The sequence below is a fragment of the Stegodyphus dumicola genome, chromosome X2 (genome assembly GCF_044657685.1).
Source record: "Stegodyphus dumicola isolate Sdum_Otavi_A_Nest chromosome X2, ASM4465768v1".
NCBI lineage: Eukaryota > Metazoa > Arthropoda > Arachnida > Araneae > Eresidae > Stegodyphus > Stegodyphus dumicola.
The window spans coordinates 92,159,593-92,176,401 of record NC_140781.1 but is presented as its reverse complement, the minus strand read 5'-3'; the positions used below and the strand labels follow the sequence as shown (position 1 = coordinate 92,176,401).

General features: G+C 35.5%; 1 protein-coding gene across 1 annotated transcript; it reads left to right on the top strand.

The window, feature by feature from the left end:
- The first annotated feature begins 1,065 nt into the window (after positions 1 to 1,065).
- LOC146992823 (protein FAM200A-like) lies at positions 1,066 to 15,195 on the top strand. The gene is made up of 3 exons (XM_085808801.1): positions 1,066 to 1,264; positions 13,513 to 13,611; positions 13,925 to 15,195. The coding sequence occupies exons 1-3, from the start codon at positions 1,066 to 1,068 to the stop codon at positions 15,193 to 15,195; spliced, it is 1,569 nt and encodes a 522-aa protein (XP_085664927.1).
- Positions 15,196 to 16,809: the final 1,614 nt, after the last annotated feature.

The following is a 16,809-nucleotide window of genomic DNA, read 5'->3' as shown; positions in this document are numbered from 1 at the left end:
ATCTCAGAAAAATGAAGAAATACAAAAAGATCAAAACAAAAAAGGCAAAGCGCCACCTGCCATTTATATAAATGATAAAAAATTTGATTGGAAAGAACTAAAAGCGTTATTTGCAGAACATAAATTATCAGACAAATCTGATTACACAGGTTACATTCAAAAAGAAGTTAATTAAAATTAAAGTCTCTCATGTCAACATTCATAGAGAAATGACAAGTGTTCTGAACAAAAAGGAAATTAAATATCCCTCCTTTCTCTTGCCTGATGAGAAGAATCATAAAGTGGTCTTCCGTCATCTTACAATGGACACAGATCCTGATGAAATCAAAGAAGAACTTTTAAGCAAAAATTACGAAGTTATAAGTGTCAGTCAACTCTCTCGTAGATTTAAAGGAGAAGTTAAAAAATTTCCACTTTTTCTTATCACTCTGAAGAAAAATGAAAAATCTAAAGAAATTTCTAAAGAAACCAAAATTTGTGGATTACATATCAAAGTCGAACCATATAAAGGACACTCTGGCCCAGTCCAGTGCTTCCGATGTCAAGGATTTCACCATTCACAAGCTGCTTGCCACAATGACTTTAGATGTGTTAAATGTTGTGATAACCATGACTCAAGAACCTGTCAAAAAGACAAGAATGCACCTGCTAAATGTGCAAATTGTGGTCTAGACCACACAGCTTCATTTAAAGGTTGTGAAAAGTTTCCAAAGCAAGCTAAAAAAGAACAAATCAACTCATATGCTGATAGGTTTATTATCAATAAGTCTTTTGCTGTAGCCATCAAAGCTAATAACAATCCTTCTCCAAATCTTATTGCAGAAGCAAAAAAGATATTTGATGACCTTAATACTCTAGTCACCTTCCTGAAAAACTCAGGAATACAACTCCTTGCGCAAAACATCCGTCAAAATGCCACTAATACAGTATCAGATGAAACTAATTCTGACCAGCATATTCAATAAGTCAGATTCGCTTAAACTTTCCTATTGGAATGCTGCTGGCATTGTTAACAAAATTGATGAACTTTCGGACTTTTTTATAGAACATAACATAGATATTGGCATGATCTCTGAAACACATGTTGTTCCTGCCGATAGACTGTATATTGCTAACTATCGCACCTACAGAGGTGATAGACTTTCACAAAGAAGAGGAGGAGCTGCAATTTTTGTTAAAAACTCTCTGCGATCCTGTCTTGTCTCGACAAACTCTGCTTCTGGATTCGAAAGTGTGACTGTTGCTGTTATACTCCCACAATTTGGTACCATCCATTTTACGGCTATTTATAATCCACCACGAAACCGACTTTCTGAAAATATGTTAAAAAACTTACTTCCTGAAGATCAGCAAGTTATTATTGCCAGAGACATGAATGCTAAGCACCTCGAATGGGGATGTCGTCGTTCTAACACCAATGGACGTATTATGCATAATTTTATCTGCAATCATCCTGTCGCATTACATGTACCTTCTGAAGCCACTTATCGTCCTGCCTCTCCAAATCTCTCGGACATCTTGGATATTATCCTTACAAATACTTCTATCCCTATTTCCTTGGAAGTGAAGGCAGAACTTACATCTGATCATGTACCTGTCATTTCTTCTCTTGGTGTTTCTAAAGAAGACCCTCCTATTACCAGAAATAATACTGACTGGATTACTTTTCACAATATCTTAATCAAACATCCTCCTATTTTCACTTCACTTTCTACCAAACAGGATATCGATCTTGCCATTCAAATCTTCACTGACAGTATACTGAAAGCTTTCAGAGATGCTACAGTTACCATTCAATTAACTAACAATAATATTCGACTTCCTCGCAGTATCAGAGACATTAAAGAAAGAAACCGATTGCTGAAGCTTTGGCACCGTAACTGGGACCCTGCCCTTAAAAGAGAAATCAATATTTTTAATAGAAGAATCAAGAAACTTATGACTGATTTTAAAAAGGAAACAAGAGAAGATTTTATATCTAAACTTAATATTAATGATGGTTCTCTGTGGAAGTATCTTCAAAATCTTAAAAGAAGTAGTATTAATAATAGACCTATTCATACGGATATAAAATTGCCTATTCACTTAAAGATAAAGTCGATATTTTCGCTGAATACCTGGAAAAGCAGTTTACTCCTAATATGGAGCCCATGAATCAGACCTTTAAAGATATTCTGGAAAACTATGTGTATTCCTGGCTTCATTCTTCTTCGGCTCATAACATCCCAAGGCTTACTTCTCCTATGGAAATTAATAATATTATTAAATATCTCAATATCAAAAAAGCTCCTGGAAGTGATCAAATTACAAATAAAATGCTTCGTAACGTACCTAGAAAACTTATCAGTAAATTCGCTAGTATTCTCAACGCTTGTCTTACTCTCAACTATTTCCCTGATCCTTGGAAGCAAGCCAAGATCTTTCTTCTTCCCAAACCGGGTTTAAGATGTGACCAAGCCTGATGGCTATCGTCCTATCAGTTTGTTATCCAGCCTTGGTAAAATTTATGAAAGACTTATTCTCACTAGATTGGAACCTTTTCTTCACCTGTTACCTAATGATCAGTACGGATTCAGAAAAAACCTCAGTACTACTCGACAACTAGTAAGAATTGTAGAATTTGTGGGATCTGCATTCCATAACAAGCAAAGTGTTGCGCTCCTTATGCTGGACGTGGCAAAAGCCTTTGGCCGCGTCTGGCATGGGGAAATCGTCTTCAAGCTTATCAACTTGGGACTTCCTAAAGAGCTCATTCTTCTAATCTTCTCCTTTTTGAAGAACCGCACTTTCTTCGTCGCTCAAGGAAATGAAAAATCCAATTCAAGACCTATAAGATCCAGCGTCCCACGAGGAAGTATTCTCGGTCCAGTACTATATCTTTTCTACATATCAGATTTTCCTCACCCTGGTTTGGACATGCTTACTCTCTGTTAGCATGTTATGCCGACGATACGGCGATTGCAATTAAATCCATTCAAGCTAATCATGCAATAGACTAAATGCAAAATTACCTCTATGCCGTAGAAGACTGGTGCACAAATTGTCGAGTAAAAATCAATGCTAGCAAGTCACAACTTTTAATTCTTAGCAAAATTAAGAAAAACGTTGCTTTTAAAGACCTCTACCTTTTTCAGGAAGCTGTTCCTCTGGTCACAAAGGCCAAATACTTAGGAATTATTTTGAACCAAAGGCTCACATGGTCTAATCACATTAATAGTGTCAAGAGCAAAGCCATGGGCATAATATGCAGATTTCTCCCGGTCATTGGAAAATATTCAAATCTTAGCTTGCGTACTAAAAAACATATATATACCACTTGCATTCGACCGATACTTTGTTATGCTGCTCCTGCTTGGAACACGGTCTCTCAAACTCAACTGCATCAATTACAAGTAGTGCAAAACAAATTTCTGCGCATTATTACTGATTCACACTATCTTATCCGCAATAAACTTTTACACAAAGACTTAAAACTTGAGACGATTCCAGATTACATCAGAAGATCTAATGAAAAATTCTTCAACAAAGCTGTGCAATGTGACTTTGTTAATTACTCCCAAGTTTTTAATTATGAAATTCTCTTCGAAGATAGAAGCGTCAGACCACTTGCAGCTCACACCTTCATGGGAGGAGGCGACAACGTTTTCACTTAGATACTCAATTGTTAGCTATTTATACTTCCAATGCATCTAATTTTGATTGAAGTTCTTCTGAAGCTTCGTTGAATAATTGTATTTAAATTGTGTTGTATAGTTGTTTTGTATTGTGTTATATTTAGCACTACTGATTGATGTTGTTTAATTGTATTTGAATTTGTCATTGGAACTATTACTGTAGTGTATCTTCTCGTATTGTTGTTATTGATTTCCATTGTCTTGGGTCCTCCTTGAAAGCTATGATCGCTCATCACATTTTGCGAACTTGTCCGATTGGATTGTCTTGCTCCTTTTGGTACTTCTCTTCTTCCCCTTATCTCCGTTTTCTCATCTGAGATTTTCTCCACGTCCGGATTTATTTATGTCAAGTGCCCTTGGGCTTTAATTCTGGAACCGGCAACATTGCGCTTCGCAGTACCTCGGTCAATTATAGAGTCTAAGTCATGTCATAATATAACTTCTGTTTTCTTTGTGATACTTCCGTGTGTCTCTTTGCTTCGTTAACTAATTTTTGTATATCTGCCATTTGAAATTCAGGGGATCTTTTTTGAACATAAAATAATTTATCTAACGGCGTTATAATCTTTCTGCCTAAAAATAACTCAGCAGGAGTTTTGCCCGTCGTGTCATGTTTGGCGGTCCTAAGGGCGAAAGCTAATTCATTGACATAGTTATCCCAGCTTTCATGAAAAATTTTAACATAACTACGAATAATTTTAACTATGTTTCTATTGACCCGTTCCGCTTGTAGGGTTTATATTTATTTTAACTAACATTTATTTTAAGTTTAAACTACCTTTCCTGTCAAGCCTTACTTTTCCCCTGGAACTGCCAATGCCAGAGTATGTAAATTTTAGTAGAACGCGCAAGGATTCAAATTATCAGCGGAAGTATTCTGAGTTAAATAGAAATGAAACGAGTTCAAGGTGTGCTGTTCTTACTTCACGAGCGCGGAGGTAGTTGGCCAGATTTTGAAGAACCCCGCGTTTCGGCCTGTGTGCTTGCCTGGAAGTATTGTTAATCGTTCAACGTGATCTTCAAGTTTGCTGAATTAGCAGCGGTGTTGTAAAACGCGGTGAGGTTAGTTACTTTTAAAGAGCCTCGTAGTTAGAGTCTTGTCTTTAGTTTCTTTTCAGGTTATTATTTTTATTTGACCGCCGAGTTGGCGCAGTTTGTGAGCGTCAAGAGCACGCACTTGTAATTTATTACGTTGAATAAAAAGGGACTTAAACCCTTGACAAGACTCTGTCTTTTATCCAGTTTTCACAGTCACCTCTTGGTTGCGTGCAAGTTGGAGGCGCGCAACGCTACATTGGCGCCCGAACTCTTATCGAACTGAAGTGGCCGAAAATTGGATGGAAGCCGCTGGACAACACCAAGAAATGACAAGCCAATTGGAAGGATTTGGATACCTGGTCCAGACTTTGAGAGCGTCAATCAAGCCAAACGTCCATTTCGACGGAAAAAATTCGGTGACGGTATTTCTAGAAGGTCTAGAAAACCACTTTCAGCTCTACCCTGTTCCTGAAAGACAAAAAGTTGCCATCGCCACATCCGCACTAAGAGGACAGGCCGCGCTATGGTGGGAAAATATAGGCAAATTTTTATTAGGAGAATTTGGAAGCCAGACATATACATTTGAAAATTTCAAAAAATCGTTAGTAAAGGCCTTCCCCATAGTGAAAGATCGAGCAAGGCTGAAAGCCGAACTATATAGTTTCTATCAACGGGATATAGAAGAGTTGACGGACTTTATTCTACGAAAAATTAAGCTGACGGATATGCTGTATGGGAAGAAACCCGACGCGGAGATTATTGAAATAATCTTACCAAGATTGTTACCCGCTTTCAAGACTACTTCGAAATTAGAAACCCAAGCACATTGCCGGAGCTCTTCGAATTGGCGGTGAAGTTTCAAAATCGCAGAATAGCGGTAATAGCTAGAGGGGCAACGTATTCTCAAAGATTCGAAAATAAACATCCGCGTACCCAGAAGGCACAGATTGAAAGGAAAGCTTTAAACGAGTAGAGGGGCCTGTGAAAGGGAGGGTCCAGACCCCGGATGTTTAAAAAAACCCTCAAAAAGACATTTAAATACGGTCATCGTAAAAAACTCACATCTACCAATTATACAAGTCCTGGTTGGCGATGTACCAGTAGAAGCCCTCATCGATACAGAAGCAGAAGGGAATTTTATGAGCGAAAATTTCTTCAAAAAGAATTTTTATAGGGTACGATTATTCAAAACCAAAAATACGGAAATTATAGCGGCGCAAGGAAAAACATGTCACTGCATCGGGAAATTATCATTAAACATACAGGTAAAAGAGGAAAGCCTCAAAGTATTAATTTTTGTAGTGAAAAATCTGCAAAATTCTCTTATTTTAGGTATGGAGTTTTTAAGGGCCGAGAGGGCCAAATTGAATTTTCAAGACAGTTCCGTGGTGCTGGAGAGGGACCAGAGGGTGGTGGAACCTGTGGAGACACCGCAAGTGGACCTTAGCCATCTGAATGACCATGAAAGGCAAGCCATCCAGCAAGTGGTGAGTAATTTTGCTAACTTGTTTTCAGAAAAACCGGGAAATTGTCAGATAGTTACGCATAAGATACAAGTAAATGCCGAAAAACCTTGTAGGACTAAACCTTATCGGTACGACAAACAAAAAGACGTAATCTTCGAAGAACATATTCAGGAGATGTTAAAGAATAAAATAATAACGCCCATAAATAGTGAGTACGCGAGTCCAGTCGTACTATGTAGGAAAACGAACGAGTTTCCTCCTTCGGATAAAAGGGCTTGGAGGTTTGCTATCGATTACAGAAAACTAAATAGTATTACTAAATTTCCAGTTTACCCTTTGCCGGTTATAAAGGAAATCATTAGGCAGATCAAATCGACAAGATACATGTCTACTTTGGACTTAACGTCTGGCTACTATCAAATAGCTATGAGATCCGAAGACGTACATAAAACCGCGTTTATAACAAAATCGGGCACTTATGCATTTTTACGCATGCCCTTTGGGTTGTGTGGGGCCCCATCAACATTCCAGAGAGCTATGGACATTGTTCTAAAGCCTGTCCTAGGAAAATCAACTTTAATTTATCTAGATGATATAATTATAACGAGTAGTACGTTGGAACAACACATTAATGATCTAGAACAAGTTTTTAAATTATTAAAAGAGGCCGGTCTTACAATTAACGCCTCAAAATGCAAGTTCGCAACTAAAGAACTTAAATATCTCGGTTATAAAATTTCGCAAAAGGGTACAGAAACGCAAGATTCAAAAATAAAAGCCATCAAGAATTTCCCACCGCCCAACACCGCCAAGAAACTTTCTTCTTTCCTTGGGTTATGTTCTTACTATCGGTCTTTCATAAAAGATTTCGCTAATATTGTTGAACCACTCTTAGTAATCAAAAGAAAGAAAGGTAAATTTACGTGGACAGCGGAAGCAAACACAGCTTTTGAAAGATTAAAAGAAGCGCTCATCAATGCCCCTGTTTTAAAATTCCCGCAGGGGGACGAAAACATGGAAATTGCAGCAGATGCATTCTTACACAGATACATTTTAAAATACGGTGCACCGATAAAAGTCATTAGCGATAACGGAAAACAATTCCTTAGTCAAATATTTGAAAACATATGCAATGGACTTGGCATACGCCATATCAAAATGGTTCCGTATAGACCACAGGCAAACATAGCAGAAAGAGTGAATAAAAACATAGTAAAAATAATTCGCAGTTACGTGAGCACACATCACAAGCGCTGGGATGGCTACATAAATGAATTAGCTTATGCTTTAAGAACGGCAAATCACGATACTACGGGAAAAACCCCAGCAGAATTATTTTTAGGCCGAAAGTTAATTACGCCTTTAGATAAATTATTCTTTGTGCAACAAAGAGAGCAAGAGTTTAAGCAGAAAGATGTGCAAAAACTGATTGATCAGGCGCTTAAAAGCTCGGATACGGCAAGAAATAAGCAAAAAACTTATTATGATAAAAAACGCCGTGAAGCAGATTTTAAAGTTGGGGATAAAGTATTGAAGCGGAAATTTTCTTTATCAAGTGCCCCAGACAATTTTACGACAAAGCTAGCTCCAAAATTTGAAGGCCCCTATGTAATTCAGGAAATCAAAGGTGTCGTATTATATCTTAAGAACGAGAGAGGGGAGATCTGTAAAGCAAGTCCCGACCAGGTGAAAAAATACTATAATCCAAATGATTTTGAAATCCTTAAAAGTTTCTTGCAGGACTCAAGTCTAAACGAAGTAGAAGGCCCAGAGATAACAACAACTGTTCCACCACCCAAGAAGCAGAGAACTGAAGAGAGACCTATCCCTTCTATAACCCGGACGACGGTATCAAAAATAAAAAATAAAAAATTTCAAACTCCAGCATTTAAGAAAAACAAGAATACAGATGCACCGCGTAAAGAAACCGTGGTAAAGAGCAAAACACCACCTACAACGGATCGCAGGAGAAATTATACATCAAGGAGAACGCGCCCAGGGCCAGAGAGTCAGGTGCCAGCAAGGCCGCCGTTCCGGAAACTGAAACGGCAACAGGAGGAACAAAAATACCAGGAACAGAAGAAATTCAAGAAGGACTCCAGACCGGAGGAAGTCAAGACCAGCCGTCCCATGGAAAAACGGAAACGACAACAACCAGACGATTACTCCGCCAAGAGGCCAGCATGCAGAGGACGCAAAAGAAAATCTAATGTGGACGACACTCGGAGGTCAGTAAGGAGAAGATTGACGTCCATGAAACCTATAACTTGGGAACAATATTGCCACAAAAGAATGACGGAGTTTCAAGCATCGAAAACTCAAAGATAAGTTAAAATCTTCTATAAAATTTTTTTCTCTTTTGTTCCGAAATGTTATGCATAAGTACGAAGTTCTATGTTTTGACGAAAGTCAATATGTCTCGGTTGAGACTTAGTTTTGTTTTACTTTATTTAGCTAAGGCGAAAGTATTATTTTCTTTAACCCTTAGCCTGTCGAGTGATTTTCTGCGAATCCCTTTAAAACTGTCGCTAGTTTTGGACCGAAATTCCCGTAAAATGTCGCGAAAATAACCCTAAACCTCTGAAAATTGTCAAGCAGTTCTTTTGTTATTTCCCATCCCTCCCAGAATTTTACTTCAATGATTCCGCTAAGTGAGATTGATTACTGAATATTGTTCGGTGAGAATTGCAAAAGGATAGACTCTCCGTGATGACCGTCTTAATGCCGCAGGGGGTACAGCTGCGAAACTTAAAAGTTACCTTCCCTTAAACAATCTTATCTCTACATATCTTCTCTACATATAATAAAAGAAAGAGTCTGTCTGTGTGCTTTCGTTCGCGCTGCGCGTAAGCTAATAGACCCACGGCTACGAAATTTGGTACATAGGTACATCTACACAAGAGCCAGTGCACTTCGAAGCGATTTTTTCGAAATTCGAATTCGAATTTTTTTTATTTCATGTTTTGTGACGAAATCGTGTCATTTTGAAACATAATAGGCTATAGGAAAGCGAGATTTTACTCTACACACTCCATTTTCACATCGCCATGAAACGTAGGCACTTAGCTATTTTACGAACTTAAAATAAATTTCGTGTTTTAATAAATCGATTAAATACGAATTTATTGAACAAAGGGAGCTTAACACTTTTTCAATGAGATTTTTTCTAAAAAAGTTTATTTTTAAAAATGTACAGTTTATTTTTCTTTGATTTTTGGACACGTTAAACTTTCATCCTTGCGAATGCTTTTACAAAAAGAATTTTGGAAAAATGATAATATTTTGTATTTTTAAAAGATTTTTTAAATGAAGCTTCCGAGTACTCTTCTCAGATCTCACATCTTTAAAAATGTGATTTTGGCAACAATTTTCCTGTCTTATTGTTGTTGATAGATTTTTGATGAAATCGCATCATTTTGAATAGTTTCATTCTTTTAGAAATATGGGTTTGGCAACAATTTTTCATCGTATTTCTTATGTCACTGTTTTTAAGAGATTGGCATATTTCATTGTCATTTTTATATAAATATAATATATTTTTATTAATTTTTTTTTTTGATAAAGTTGTTCTGTGGAGTCAAATTCTGCGCGGAAATTTATGTTTTTTGAGTTGCTTTCATGTTATTTTTTGCTTATTTCGCTGTTTATAAGATATTGAAAAGTTTTGCATGATTTTTGTTCTTCTACGGAAAGTTGGTTAATTTTTTAATTAGGATAATTCATATTTGTATTAAGAGATATAGCTTATTTCATTGTAATTTTTTCCCTTGAAAACATAAGATAAAATATCATTAATTATACTTTGCTTTTCAGAATTTTTTGTTTTTTGCATTCCTTTATTTTATTTATTGCTCATTTTAAGGTTATCACATATCTGATAGTTTGACTTTTACCTCAAAACACAAAGAATCCACAAAATTCAGTAAAATTAATAACTTTATTTCCCTGTTGAAAATTCTCTGAATCTTTTCAAATATAAAAGCACACACGCCAAGCAGTTTGCTTTAAATAAATATATGCAGCAACGAGAAGATGCGCTTTTGACAGCAACTCGTTTCGAAAATTGAAAATTTTTCTAAATGTAAGAGATTTGTCGCTTAAATTAATTTTTCATTAAACAAAAAAACAAAATAGAATCGCATATTATTAAAAGAATTTTATTGATAATTCTGATTCTGAAAACAAGAACATTGTTGTTATAAAAAACAAAGAAAAAATAAACAACATATTTCATTCAACGGGGGCCAACTTTGGCGCATGAACTTATCAACATAAAAATATTTGAAGCATGTTATGGATAAAGATTTATTTGATTATGGCAAAGTACTCGATGGTAATTTGCCTAAGGTGAAGGATGTCTTCGTTCGAGGACTGCCTAACGGAAATTGGCTTGCATACATGTTACACATATGGAAAACTAAGAATATCATCCTGGCAACCAGCCCGTTTGCCGGGATTCAAACACCCGGACAGTTCCGTTAGACTCCGCTCAGTCGCTGGTGGGCTGTCCGATAACGGAAAAGTTCAAAATTTCATATTAGAGGAAAAGTGGTAGCATAGTATAATTCGAAGTTATTGCCATTTCAGTAATGTGAAGAGATTTCAAGAATGTTTAATTACTTTATTTAGCTTATGACAAACTAAACAAAATAATTAAACATTCTTGAAATCGCTTCTCTTAACATACTGGTTGTTTGACCTGCATTCAAACCCCCGTGAACAAGCTGATTGCATGGGCGTTTTTATGGTTTTAACTTTTTGTGCAAGATTGTTTCCCTTAGAAAATCTGTCACGAAAGCATACCTCCCCTTAGACAGATCGCCTTCACGTGCTTAATAATCTAACAAGCCAAACCAAACACAACCCGAGCGAGGACTCGTAATCAAGGCACGTCATCATGAAAAGCTAACTAAAATTGGCTCATATTCAGATTAAGCATGGGCAGGAAAAATTCGCTAAAACTGCTATGCAGGCAATCCATTCGTCAGGATTTGAACCCGCTTCAAACTATTTAGTATTCAACGATTTTACCGCTACTTCGTTGGCGGCCTTTTGTAGTATCTATAAGAAAAGTAATCGCAAAGACACAATCATTGCGTACCGACGGATGAATTAAGTTCGGAATTTAAAGAATAACTTTCATCCGTGCTATTGCTGTTAGCATTGACATTTGGACAGATGTTAATTTATTTTCAATTCTTTTAATTTAATTAATTTATATCTTTAAATAATTGATCTTCTGACTGTAATTTTTTGTGCGGAGTATATCTAACCCTTCCGTACACTAACTGTTTTAATTAATTTACACTCCATTAATTTTAAGAGATTTTATATCGATAGATTTCTTTCCAAAAATGTTTCAAGGATTACATATTTTTTTCTTTAGATTTCAAGACATTTTGGATTTAAAATCTTAATAATAAAATTTTTAAAACAAATATTTCTAGAAATTCCTTCTGCGTATTCATTTATACCATTTAGTTGAAGTTTCGAGTAGAATATCTTCCTTTCAACATTCATATAAATTTTATATGTCAGTTCGCCATTTCTACGGAGCATAGAGCCACACATACGAGTACAAAACTCAGGCATGCTGAAAGCACAGTTTTAACATTTAAGAATGTAAAAAGAAGAATATACCATTATAATAACGCGCATTTGAAATACGAAGGCAAACAAGAAAGCTGGTTGCAACATTTTATATTTTTTCCTGACGAATCAGAAATTGTAATCATTTTTCAATACAAAAATAAAATATTTGATTCTATAACATATAGGCATAAAGGCGTCCTCTGTTACAATTCTTATTTTTTTTTTTTTTTTGTTTTTTTGTTTCTACTAAAATTCGGCAATGTACTATAACAACGTCGGATCCTGTTTGGCTTTCATTTGTATAAAGTACCAGAAGGCAAACAGTTGTAAAACGATTTATCTTCTTTCGCAAACTATTAGTCGGCACACAGATAATACATACCTGCTGTCTGACAAAGATACTTCACTCTAAGGACTTTTTCCTGAAGTGCTCTTTTCAAAGAGACTTCACACCCTATTAAGACCTTTGTGTCAACTGACAGCCGCCTGCAGAAAGGTAGGGGAAGGAAGACTAGATCGCGTCGTCTAAACACGTCTTAAGCAATCTTCGCGAAATTCGGACTTCGTGTATACACGTCTTAAGCATTTTTAGTGCGATTTGAAATTCGTGTAAAGACGTCTTAAGCATTTTTAAAGAAATTCCAAAAACGTTTAAACACGTCTTAAGCAGTTAAAGGGTTAAGTATAAAAACTAAGAACAAGCATTTTCTGTTGGTCGAAAGACTAATTCTGTTATGTTAAAGCCAAAATTTGGCCGAAGATAAAAATAACTTCGTATTCTTGTATTAATAAGAATTTTAGTTTCAGTGCCGCCAGCTTGGCGAAGAATGAGTAAAGTAAAAATTTATTTCTCTTATTCATTTTATGGTAAATTGTAAAAATCATATGTATTAAAATTTTGTAAATGTACATAAATACTTGAATGTTATGTAAAAGTAGAATTTAGTCTAGAAGCATAAAATTTTAGATGCTAAAAGTAAAATGCTCAAAAGGAATGAATTCAAAATTTAAGTATTAAACTGTAGATAAAGTCATGCTTTAGAGCAGGGCTTCTTAAACTATGGGTCGCGACCCCATTTGGGGTCGCGTAGCAAAATTCTGGGGTCGCGAGAGATTTTAATGTCAAATATTTATATATAATATATATATACCATTTTATAACATCACTAGAGTTGGCGGAATACAGTGGATTTGCAGCGTCTAGACACGCGCATTTGTTGAAGGTTTTGAGCTATCTCCACCGACAGCAGTAAACGATCGATGATCGCTATTATTATACTGTGGCTATACATTGTTAGTGCGTTTGTCGGTATCATACATGTTGAATAAACCGCGCGCCGCTGACTTCCCACAAGGGAGGAATGCGCGCGCGTACACACGTGCAACCTGCAGCTAAACAATGATTCAATACACGCGCTGGCAAATACGCATTAACCAAACCGGTCTGTGGGGCTCTTATAAAAAAGCGCGCATAAATATTTGTAAAACCCGTTGAAAAATTTGTGAATTTTATGCTTTTTAAGCGAATTTTCATAATATTCCGTAACTCGCATTGACTAAAACGCTTGTGTAAACTAGCCTACACTGACTGTAATGTGAATTAGTGGAGTGTTGACGCTCTTCTAGTGTGGTCAATTGTCAGTGTCCCCCGTAACAAGATTTTAGTTTTTTTATTTATTCGGTAATTAATAAATCAATTATTATCTGCAATATGTTATTTTTATATATTTATTTTATTTTAGGATCAAAATACTTTTTGGCCATGGATAAATGGCTGAACTTAAAGAAGAATGGTAATGACGCAGATGATAATGCTACAAACTCTTCTCAGGCAGGACAAAGTATTGGAAAACAGGCATCTAATGTGTGAAAAAGAAAATATGATGAGTCTTTTCTTCAATTTGGCTTTACATTTCAAAATTGTGAGGGTAATGAACAACCTCTTTGTTTGATCTGCAATGAATTATTGGCTTCGGAGAGTATGAAACCATCAAAATTAAAAAGACATCTTGAATCAAAGCATGTTTCGTATGTCAATAAACCAAAAGAATATTTTGAAAGACTGTTGAAATCTTTAAATAAAGAAAAGAAAATCTTTGAAAAACTGTTAATGAAAAATATTTACTGTTACTGTTAATGAAAAATATTTACTAGCGTCATATGAAGTTTCATACTGTATTGCTAAAAATAAAAAGCCGTTCACCATTGGAGAAGATCTTGTGTTACCTGCTGCTATTAAAATGGTAGAAATACTACATGGAAGAAAATATGGCGATGATATTCGAAAAATTCCTTTGTCGAACGACACTGTCTCGAATAGAATTTCTGATATTAACAAGGATCAATTAATACAACTTATTACAAGAATTAAAGAAAGCCCAAAATTTTCAATTCAGTTGAACGAAACAACTGATATTACTAAATTGGCTCGGTTGTTAGTATATGTCAGGTACGTTTATAAAGAAAGCGTGGAGGAAGAATTGTTATTTTGTCGTCCTATGGAAGACCATACTACAGGGAAAGACATATATTGTAAAGTTGACGAATTTTTAAAAGCAGAAGGTTTAGAATGGAAAAATTGCTGTGGAATATGCACAGATGGTGCAAGAGCGATGACGGGCAAAAATATTGGTTTTAAATCATTTTTTCAAGCTGCTCATTATGATCATATAACTTTTACTCACTGCCTTATTCACCGAGAGGCTATTGCAGCAAAAAAATTAGCACCAGAATTGAACGATGTGCTTCAGGATGCTGTTAAGATCATAAATTTTATTAAGAGCCACGCCCTTAACAGTCGCTTATTTTCAAATCTCTGTAAGGATACGGATTCCAACTACACAACTTTGTTATTACATGCAGAAGTAAGATGGTTGTCAAGAGGTCAAAGTTTAAGAAGATTATTATTATTAAAGGACGAGATCGAAATATTTTTAACCGAACGAAAATGTGAACTTGCTGCTTTTTTTCAAAATGACTTATGGCTATCCAAGCTGTGTTATTTGTCAGATATTTTTGAGAAGTTAAACGATCTCACCTTGTCTCTTCAAGGAAAATATTGCGATATATTTACTTCAAATGATAAAATTGAAAGTTTTATTAAAAAGATCAACATTTGGAAAAGTAGGGTCGAAAAAAATTCGTTCGATATTTTTTCCAGTGTCGACAATTTTGTAATCGAGAAAATTCATTGTAAAACTTTTATTGCAAAAATTATTGTAGATCACTTAAAAGCGCTAGAAATACAGTTCCGGACATATTTTAAATTAAATATTGATTTCCAAAAAATAGTTTGGATTCAAAAGCCGTTTTGGATTGGCTTAAGTGAGATTGATCACCTGCCACTTAAAGCTCAAGAGGAATTTGCTGAGCTTTCGAGTGACTCAAACTTAAAACTACAATTTCAAAAAAAAGCCCTTGACTGAATTCTGGATCGGAACTAGAACTGAATTTCCCACAATCGCTGATATGGCGTTAAATGTACTTCTGCCATTCAACACCACATATTTATGTGAAGTTACTTTCTCAGCTTTAACACATATTAAATCCCAATATCGTTCAGCGTTAAAAAATGTTGAAGAGGTCTTACGTCCAGCAGTTTCAAACATTCCACCAAGATTTGATTTGTTATGCAATAAAAAACAGGCACATCCATCTCATTAAATTTTTTACTTATACTTTAATTTAATACTTACCACGCAACTACTTGAATATATTCGAGAGAATTAAGACGGTCAGGATCCACTTTTATTTTTGAAACTATAATAAATACAATTTTATAATTTTTTGTGCAATTTTTAATTTTAGATTTTTGTATGTTTCAAAACGAATTCTAAACTTATATATTTTCATATGTATATGTATATTGTTACCTAATAAATAAATCATCAAAAAATATTAATTTATTTTTCTTTTATATTTGTATGGAGTCGTCAAGAAACTCGCAATCATAAATGGGGTCGTGAATGACAAAAGTTTAAGAAGCCCTGCTTTAGAGCGAAAGCCTGCATGTTTAAAGATGAATGAGGGGGAAGTTAGAATGAATGTGTTTTGTAGGGTTCTCCACCTACACTTGAATTTTTAAGAATGTTAAAGTAGCTCATTGAGTTTTAGAATGTCGAGTAAGGTGTGTCTATTTGGTCGTTGAATTCTAACAAATCATGGTGGTTAGGGGAAGTGTTGTAAGACTAAAACACGAATATTCCCATTTGACACCACACATGGTGGAGAGCCAGGGTAAAGTTAAATGAATGCTTGAAAAATTGAATGAATGTGAATTAAGCAATAACTAAGGAAAACGAATCGTTTAAAAACAAAAATTTATTGTGTGAAGAAAGTGTAAATTATAATGTATTTAGAAAGATACTGATACTTATTCCTTCCAGATGCTGGAAGGAAAAGACCAAGATTGATTGATGAACTCCAGGAAAAGTTGCTGTAAAAAGAGAGAGTTATAAGTATACACAGAATTTTAGTATACAATTTGTTACATAAGATTTTTTTTGTGTAAACGAGGTTCTCGAGAGTTAGTTCAGAATTATAGAAACTTACAACAGGTCGTTTGTAGGACCTGCTTCCAAGTTTTCCAAATTCTGGCAGCGGCAAATGTAGGGTTTATATTTATTTTAACTAACATTTATTTTAAGTTTAAACTACCTTTCCTGTCAAGCCTTACTTTTCCCCTGGAACTGCCAATGCCAGAGTATGTAAATTTTAGTAGAATGCGCAAGGATTCAAATTATCAGCGGAAGTATTCTGAGTTAAATAGAAAGGAAACGAGTTCAAGGTGTGCTGTTCTTACTTCACGAGCTCGGAGGTAGTTGGCCAGATTTTGAAGAACCCCGCGTTTCGGCCTGTGTGCTTGCCTGGAAGTATTGTTAATCGTTCAACGTGATCTTCAAGTTTGCTGAATTAGCAGCGGTATTGTAAAACGCGGTGAGGTTAGTTACTTTTAGAGAGCCTCGTAGTTAGAGTCTTGTCTTTAGTTTCTTTTCAGGTTATTATTTTTATTTGACCGCCGAGTTGGCGCAGTTTGTGAG

Excerpts from the sequence above, each read along its gene's own strand:
- LOC146992823 (XM_085808801.1), top strand. The coding sequence starts at position 1,066 with ATGATCTCTGAAACACATGTTGTTCCTGCCGATAGACTGTATATTGCT. Across the intron at positions 1,265-13,512 it reads TGTTATACTCCCACAATTTG|GATCAAAATACTTTTTGGCC; the intron begins GTACCATCCATT and ends ATTTTATTTTAG. Across the intron at positions 13,612-13,924 it reads CTCTTCTCAGGCAGGACAAA|CGTCATATGAAGTTTCATAC; the intron begins GTATTGGAAAAC and ends AATATTTACTAG.